This window comes from Nesoenas mayeri, assembly GCF_963082525.1.
Source record: "Nesoenas mayeri genome assembly, chromosome: 8".
Lineage (NCBI taxonomy): Eukaryota > Metazoa > Chordata > Aves > Columbiformes > Columbidae > Nesoenas > Nesoenas mayeri.
Window position 1 is genome coordinate 12364711 of NC_137554.1, and position 9302 is coordinate 12374012.

The window sequence follows — 9302 nt, forward strand, 5'->3', positions numbered from 1 at the left end:
AGGACCAGAGGGACAATGGTCTGGAATAGCTCCAAATGTAAGAGCTGAGAGAGAAAAGCCCTGAGTAGTTTAAAGAGGGAGCTCTCCACTTAAGGAAAGAAATCATATAATGTGCTAATCTGAAATAGCCAGTGGCTGAAGGTCCCTTCCAGTCTTGCATGTCCTCAGCACTTTAATGGGGCCTCACAGGCCCACATTGCTCTAATTTCCCACCACTATCTGTGAGATGCGATGCATCTGTCTTGCTGGGTCACTAACTGCTGTACAGCAGCCACAGAAATGTCATTGCCTCTTGCTACTGGATTTTGTTTTCTGAGGGGATTCCACTGTGACACTTGCAAGCTTGGACATTTAGAAGTCGTGCCTGATCTGCACAGCAGTGCAGGGGGTGTAGCCAGCCAGGGCGGCCCCCAAGAGAGTTGGCAGCAGCAAGGTCAGCTCAGGCTGAAAATACCAGCAGAGCAGAAAAAGCCAAAGTAGGATGTGAGACCAGCATGTCTCCTGCTCCTTTTTTAAGAAGATTCTGTTGCTATGGCAATCCTCTTCCCCAAGCTCATTTTATTAAAGCAAGTCCTAGAATGGTGGACTGAATTCAGCTGTTACACAAAGTAGCAATTATTCACAACAATTGGGGAACTTATGGCCTGGATCTGAGCCACAGCGCCTTTCTCATGAAACTAGCAGGTCAATTTTTCCAAGACCCTTGACATTCTGTGTTGTGAAGCACAGAAGGATGTATTCTTTAAATGCCTTTTTTTTTTTTTTTTCCATAGTGTGGTATTTGGAAATATGTAAACATTCACATTCCTTATTTATTCATCCTAACACTGAGAAACTAGTGTCTAGTTCTCAGGCTCCGAGCCAGAGGAGGCTTGTGTTCTTCACAAAGGTGGTGATACGGTACCAACTTGCTGGTACAAGGAAAAAGACTTTTCCTGACCCACTGTCTCCCACGCTTTCTGGTCAGTGGCATGCTGTCAATGCCACTATTACGTGCTTGTCACCAAAGCAGAGACTACCATTGTAAAACATGAGTTCATTAAGCAAAGATATAACCCATAATATTGGCCCTATGTTGGGCCAGACTGAATGTCTGTCTAGCTCAGTATCCCATCTCCAAGAGCGGCTGTGAGTGAATGCTAAGGTAGAGTGAGTGTGTATTTCCCTGTCCCCAGTGGCTGTTTCTGAATCCATTTTCAGCCTAGAGACTTCTTGAGCTGGGTTTGTTTTCTGTGTGTTTAATAACTTTCAGTGGATTACTTTTCCCTGAATTTTCCCAGTCTTGCTTGAGCTCATGTGAACTTTTAGCAGCTAGAGCATCCTTTGTCCAGCAGTTCACAGCTTACAGACTTACAGTCAAGAGAAATATCACCTGTTTTCAAAGTTGGCCCCTACTGCTTCATATGGTGCTTCTTCTGCCTAGTCTTTGTTCCGGAAGAAACAGTGAGCCATCTAACCCTACCTGCCCTCTCTGCATTTCTCCTGATTTTTTAGCCCTTTCACCACATCCTCCTTCAGTCATCTCTTTTCCAGACAGAAGAGCCTGGTGTACTCAGTTGTTCCCCAGACAGAAGACATTCCATACCTTTTGGATCATTCCTTCTGCCCTTCCCTCAAACATTTCCAAGTCCACTAGAGCTTTTGTGCATGGGAAAAGATAAGATGTTCCTTAACAAAGAACCAAACCCAAAACATTTAAATAACCTGCCTCTAGACAACAGCAGGTTCTTAACTGACGGTCCTCTACCATCTTAGCCTTCGCAACTGTCTGTTCTTTAAAAGGGATTGGGTTGTTGCACATATTCTGCAACTGGAAAATTAATGGGATATCTAAGCATCTTAGTCCAAACTACAAAATGATTTGCAAATATTGGTAATAGCTTGCATGTGTTAGGTGTTCTTTAGTGGGTAAGGATGAGAAGTCATTTGAGCTTATTTCTGTGCAACTCTGAGTTTCATGGAAACATACATTTGCTTAAATGTTAGGCAAATATTGTTAGTGAATATGTGTAGATTTCTATGTGGCTGGATGTGATGAGGGTATGGGGTTTATATGGGAAACTTAGGAATTGTGAAGAAAGTGTATGGATCCACAGTCTAGGCTGAACAAGAAACCCTCCAAATATTTATTTTTTTTTTTCCCAGAAATGTATTTTTTGCCAAAAGGTCTTCAGCTTTTACTAGTAACATTCTTGCTTCATGTGTGACAATGACTAGCTTTGTAGCCTTCAGCAGTTCTCTCATTTCTGTCATTATCATATTCCGTCTGCAAGTTTGGGTTATTACCTGACTGCCTTTCTTGCTTAAATGTTATGACTAGTTGATACTTACTTGATTTGTTGAAGTTGTGATTGTCATAAATGCCATTTTTTATCAACCGGTTTGTAACATGACAAATCCCTATGCAGGTAGTATTCATTCTCCAGCAGTGTTTTCAGTCTTTCCAAGATACCTGTTCTAGTTAATAAATATCAGAAACTCTTTTCATTGCACATTCCTCAGATACCAACGTGGCTAATTCTAGTGTGCAAACAAATGGTTATTTATTTTAAGTTTGGAAACAGTGTTTGTACAAGTGCACATGGATTTTCAGCATTCTTTTTAATTTTTAAAACAGGACATTTTTTGCTATTTATAAAGAATACAGAATCTCTGATTAATTTATTGGCAAAATTTATACTGACCTCACCAGATCAGGATCTGGTCTGTGGATTTAGTTCTTAAGGGACAGAAATAAACTTAGAAAACCCTTTTCCACGTTGTGTCTCAGTTTCCTGTCTATTAATGGGAACGATGGAACAGACTTAGCTCACAGCATGTTATAAAGATAAGTCTACCTGTATTTGAAATACTCAGTGACAGCTACAGACGGAAGACAGAGGGAGCCTGACTGGAGTTCATCTGCCCTGTGCTTGTCCCAAAGAAGGGGCACCCAGCGAGGCTGGTGCGGACCCTGCCCAACCACCCGCTCTCCGCTGCGTGTCCTGGGCCCAGGCTGCTGGCGGGCAGTGGGTTCCGTGGGGGCGGCGGGGGGCTGTGGACAGAGCTGCGGCTGAGTGAGGCAGGGGACAGGGGTGCTGCCCTTTCAGAGGGACAGGCAACCGGGAAGGCCATGGTGGTGCAGCCACTGCCTGGTGGACACCACCAGCACCTGGTGGAGCCAACAGGCACACCTGTCTGCCGGTGCTGTGACAGCCCTCCCTGGCCACAGTGTCAGCATAAACGAAAGTTAGCACAGAAAGCATTGTTTCCTATTTAGGAATGAAGTGAGTTTGCTTGTTTAAACAGATTTTTATGCAGATACTCTGCGTGTTTCTGTAGAGTTCAGTGGAGTCTTTGATTTTTCTTAGAGTGGGCAATAAATCCATGGTCTTTATTTGTACTTTTTCCATTTATGGATGTATTTGCTACTATGCAAGTACAGTATTTACAGGATGTCACTGTTTCCTTCTACTCTTTTTTGCTTACAGTCAGAGGAAAAAAAATCACTTGTCCTATATAAAATAAATAATATCCACAATAAAGACACAAAGGATCTTTGCATATAATTTCTTTCTTTGTAATGTTTTAAGATAATGTCAATATAGTTTAGCTACACTACAGTACATTACAAAAATTGCTATAGGGTAAAACTGGACTCTGCAGAAATAAACGTTCTCTGCCTTCAGATATCTGAAGCTATGTTATATTTTGATTTGTAAGAAAACACCAGATTTTTGAACAGGAACTGTTTTGCAGTAGGCCAGTATAATTTACTTTCAGCAAACCAGTTATTTTTTCACTTCCAGGTGAAACAGAAAGTAATTTAAGCACCAAGTACATGTTGGGCTGTGTACATTCTTTCAGAACAGTAATTAATCCCTTGCACACTGTGATTCTTACTGACTGTACCAGATGTAACTAGTATTTTGTGGCATAATCAACCTTCTAATATTTTGAGTAAAGGGAAACTACTCATAAGACTTGCTGGTAAAGTTCAGCATATATTTTTCAGGTATCTTGAGTGCTGTTTTTCTAAGCTGATAATTTGGACACAGTTTCAAATCTTTGTTGAGTTCCATAAATGGGACATATGTGTCAAGATATGTACAACCAGTGCTAAAATAATCCACTTCATGAAGGTAAATATTCTGTCCTCCCCATCTGTGTTGGCAAGTCTCCACAAAGAGAAATCTTGTAAAATTCTCAAGACCTCAAAAAACTGTGAGTGACCCTACAGCCTGTTGAAATTCTGGGGTATTTTTTGTGACATAACACCCACTGGTCTAGTCCAGGATCCTTTAGCTGTTCCTTTCCAGTCATTTTCACAATTGGTTTCATCTTTCATGAAAAGGTTTATTTTACGGCTAATAGCCGTGAGCTTGAATTTCAGTAGTGTATGAATAGTTTGAAAGGGTCGTGTATAAAAGCTTTTTTATCATCAACTTTTAAATGACTTGGTAGCTACATAAATTGATTTGTTCCACTTACGTAGTTTACCAGCAGTATTGGAGATAGATTCATAGAAGATAGGCAAGAAAGTTTGGATAGTGTGACTCCAGGTAAGTAAGTGCTTTGTAGTAGTTGTGTCATATTCATTAACAAAAATTAGGGTAGAGAACTTCAGTGTTCTGAAATAAATTGGACAGGGGCGTGTTCAGAAATTTATTTAGTCACTATTCTAGCAATTGCTAATGGTGGAAATTATGTAGAAAAACTATTTGAAAATAGAAGCATAGTTATTATAGTCACTGAAAAAAAATTGCCATATTATGCAAAATAACTCTTTATATTCATAAAATCAGTATTTTCAAATAGAGTTTAAGGCTTTGTATTTTGCTGAAGTAAAATCTAGATTGTAAGAGTCCTTTTTTACTGCATTATTATCTTCTCTTATTTCAGCATGCATACACAACTACAGCCATAAATGGGACAAGTTTTTGTATGTCAGCAAAGGATGCTGTCTCTATTTTTGCGAAGAGTTCTGCTAAACTTGCATCCATTAGCTGTTTTGGAGATTTTATGCTCTTTTTAGGAAAGGTAAGAGTACTGTTCTGTAAGAATGAAGTGAAAAATCAGGGTTTGATTCTCTTTTCTCGCACCCAAAGTAAATAAGGTTTATCTTTGTTAAACTCAGTGTCGTTAATGCTGTAAAATGAGTTCATAAGAGATGTTTGAGGAATTTAATCCTTCTCATAGTCTTTACAGAGTTATTTGGTTGCTTTTCAGCAGTGTCCTTGGCGTCCCTTTTACAGTTCCCATTGCAATGAATCTTTGATAAATATGTAGTAAAAGATTGCCTCTGCCCTACAGAATTTACACACTGAGTAGGACACAAAGTGTGACAATTATGTGATGCCAGAAACTGCGTACCTTTCTCCTAGATGAGATGTGCTGTTAAAATATTGGTTGTAATGTGTTTGCCTTAGGGGTTGGTGGAGGGTTTATTTTAAGAAACATTTCTCCATGATTAATGAAGCTGCATGTCTCTCTTGCTACCCCTTACAGGTGTTTGTTGTGTGTTTTACTGTTTTTGGAGGATTAATGGCATTCAACTACCATCGCGAGTTGCAAGCTTGGGTAGTTCCTCTGTTGCTGATTGGATTTTTTGCCTACCTGATGTCCCACAGCTTTCTCTCTGTGTTTGAAGTGACAGCAGATGCCATGTTCCTTTGCTTTGCTATTGATATGGAAACAAATGATGGATCTGCAGAGAAGCCATACTTTGTGGATCAGGAACTGCTGGTAAGCCTCAGTGATAACAGCAAAGATATGTGAGCCATTCTGAGCTTTTGGGGCTTTTTCTTTCCCCAAGATGTAGTATTTTGAACTCACAACCCATGCTGTTACCTTTCCAACACCTTAGAACAAGATGGGCTCAAGGACACAAATCATATATGAATTTATAAACTGAAGGAGATGGCTCCCTCTGGCTCCTGTGTGCTAGCTGTGATCTGCTGCCTTCTTTTAGACCATACCCTATGAGCAGATTTGATTTAGGAAAAAATTTAGATTGGATATTAGGAAAAATTTCTTCACAGAAAGGGTTGTGAAGCAGTGGAACAGGCTGCCCAGGGCAGTGGTGGAATCACCATCTCTGGAGGTGTTTAAAAGGCAGTTAGATGAGGTTCTCAGGGACATGGTTTGGTGCTAGAATTAGGTTATGGTTGGACTTGACGATTCTGAGGGTCTCTTCCAAGCAGAATGTTTTGGTGATTCTAAGTAACGACTGACTTTGTAGGCCTTACTAGATATATGTTTAATATATTTTTGGTAATGACAAATATAAGTAAATAGATAAGCTAGCTGCAGAGACCCATAGGGTGCTGTAAGGTTAGATGTTTATATTTGTTGTGACTTACTGTACAGTGACAAGCAAAAGTAAACAACAAGGAGCTTCTTGCTGCCAGCAGCAGATCAGGTAGCCATCCACATCCTATGTATGCTGTAGTTCTGAAAAAGCTTAGTGCAAACTCACGTTGCTCTGCTTCATCCCTATACAGATTCTTTTGGCAAAATACTGTCTTGTCTCTTGATTAAATTCTTCTGCCTCTGGACTGATTGTTCTGTGTCTTTACCCTCATAATTGCTGTATTGTATTACAAGCATTTCCGTGGAGAATCATTGCATTGCTAATAGTGATGGAGAGCTTTAATTAATAGCTGTATCTGAAGCATTTGAATGCATATATGCTATCGCTTTGATGTTAAGAGAATATTTGAAGATGCAGATGTTTTTTTCCTTTAATGCTGTTTTTGCCAGTTCTGTCTTTTCCTTCATAAACCATGCGACAAAGAAAATCTTAGTAATTCATGAAAAACAAACTCAGCAGCCAGAATAGCTCATATGATATGAATCTTCTGGATGGATTTCTTCAGGACAGTGTCAGAAGAACTGGGTTTGGTTTTGTTTTGTTTTGTTTTTAATGCTGCTGTTAGATTCCCTGTAATTTTCATAGAATTTTGTTGAAAACAAAAACCATCAAAAAGGTAGGCTAAAGATAGGCTTAACCCCTTGTACAGAAGAAAGCAGATAGATATTATTTGGCCTTGATTCAGAACAGTACTTAAGCACGTGTCCTGAATAGGAATATGTTACCGAATGGAAAACTCTAAAACCTTGACCTCTGTTCTCCCTGTGTTTTGCCAAATGTTAAAATAGTTCTTAAGCCAATTCTACTTCATGAAACAGAGGCTTTTCCTTCTCCATTTCCAAACTTTGTGGTAGTTTCTCTTTAAGTCTGGTCTTAATTCCTTGTAATTAGCTATGTCCTAGGGCCTTGGGTGAAGAGAGGATTTACCCACAGGGGTAAGGAGTCTTCCAAGCAGGACAGGCTGTATAACCTTGTATGGAAAAACTGGGGGCAGCACGTCCAAACTCCTCCCCATTGCATGATCAAGAGTAAGGTTACTTAGCCGAGAACTTGGAGTTTCCCAAGACATAAAGGCGTTTGACTTGAGGCGTCTGTGTTACAGTTGGGTTACAAACATCTGAGGGTGGAAGGGAGGCTCTGTGGCCCTCAGGACAATATGTGGCAGTGGGTGGAGGGCTGGGTGAGGGATTTCAGACACCCAGTGTCCTCATTCCTGTGGCAGCAGATGCAACAGACATTCTTGATTCCTCCTTCCCAGTTGCATTCCTCACCCTTGCTGTCTCTCCTGAGTCCCTCCTGGTGTCACGCAGTGTCTTCCAGTTAGGAACCAGCTACAGTTTCTTAGCCTTGGGCTAATAATCTTCCTTTACCAGGTATTTTTTATTTACATAATGGTTTACATTCCCAAATGACCTCCCCCTGGTTTTTGTTTGTAGACTTTTGTGAGTCAGAGTAACAAGTTAACAGAAGGGCAAAGACACAGAAGCACAAGACCTTTCCAGGACAATGAAGATGGGACAGAGCTCCAACCTATGGTGAGACAGGAGTGTGGGATATGTATTTATCTGCCAGCTAATGTGTTTGGCTTTATGTCCCAAGAAGAATGGATGTAGACTCTCAGGTATCTCCTGATGTCTCACAGCAAGCAACATGCAGTATCCTGTTTTTCCTTCTATTGCTTTCCCTCCTCAGGAAACCCTCTGTGCAAAATGGATGGATCAAATATTTGTTCTCATCCTTCTTCCCATTCCCCAGTGTGCCCAGCAGAGAAAGATCAGACAATGGCAAGGGGGTGGGAGATAAATCCTGTTTAGATAGTCCTTCACATATCTGCTGTAGCAAAGTCAGAAGAGTGGTGGGCTGCTGGATTTCACATTGGAACTGCTGAAGCTCCAGAGCTGTAAGAACGGAGTCTTCCCTCTCCATCCCCACCCTGCTCCTTTCTTTCTTTTCCATCCGTGCATATATTTACTTACTCTCTTTTATGCTGGAGTAAAAAAGCTGAAGTGCCAGAAGGGATTGTTCCCCCACACCCAGGCTTGGGAAAGTTCTGAGAGTCAACGCTCACTAACTGACATCTGAAAAAATATTGCAAATTGCCCAACCTGAGAGGCTGCCCCAGCAAGTTCAAAATCTGGACTGATTTTCCCCAGCACAGGGGGGCCAAGCACCAGTACCTACCAAGCACTCCAGCACCTGTACCTGCTGGACGCTCCTACTTCTGTCTTGTGCCCTGCTGGCTACTTCTGACACAACTGTGACAGATCTCGGTGGGTTTTCTTTATCTCCTTTCAAGAGGTACCAGGCTCTAGCAAACTCGCACACAATTTTGTGGCCATTCTGCTATAGGCAGTTGGGCTACAGAGCACTGCTTCAGTTTATTGCTACAGGGAGGGATAGTTGTATTTCATTTTTTCATTGTTTGGGTCTGTTATTGCATTCTTCAGTAATGTTTTTGCCAAGCACAGAAAGAGGGGTGGGGTATTCCCTGCGAGAGGACTGTGGATTTGAGACACAAAAGAACCTTAATTATTTTCCCAGTTTACTCTTATGGCATTTAAATGCAGTAACAGGACTAGTGCTATGCATTATTTGACTTCTTTTTTCTCTCTTTGTAGACTTGAATGTGAAGTGCACCAGGAAGGATGAAGTCAGACCAGCAATAGCAAAAACAGTCACAGAAAAAAAAAGTAAAGGCTACCAATACCCCAGGACAAAGTATTCGTTCTCTAAGGCTCTGATGTACCTTCTGCTCTGGTAAAATGACACACAATGTTTGTATGAATAATGTATTTTGTGTGTCAGCACATCTGATTTTTATTAATATACTTGTTATCATGGGCTGAAAGTTGTTAATAAACAAACTACTTGTGAATTTCTATGTTGTCTGACTAAAAATACGAAGTTGACAAGGTCATGGAGCTGTCTTTTTGATTTTTTGGTGTGTCAG

General features: G+C 40.7%; 1 protein-coding gene across 1 annotated transcript in view; it reads left to right on the forward strand.

Annotated features, from left to right (window-relative positions):
- Nucleotides 1-8976, forward strand: part of SLC44A3 (solute carrier family 44 member 3) — a gene marked incomplete at both ends in the record, with an annotated part of 39575 nt that extends 30599 nt beyond the window's left edge. Inside the window, 4 exons of the mRNA XM_080348689.1 lie at nucleotides 4882-5019; nucleotides 5488-5724; nucleotides 7789-7887; nucleotides 8971-8976. Of these exons, the coding sequence (XP_080204815.1) occupies nucleotides 4882-5019; nucleotides 5488-5724; nucleotides 7789-7887; nucleotides 8971-8976 (480 nt within the window). The remainder of the gene's footprint in view (nucleotides 1-4881; nucleotides 5020-5487; nucleotides 5725-7788; nucleotides 7888-8970) is intronic.
- Between the last annotated feature and the right edge of the window lie 326 nt (nucleotides 8977-9302).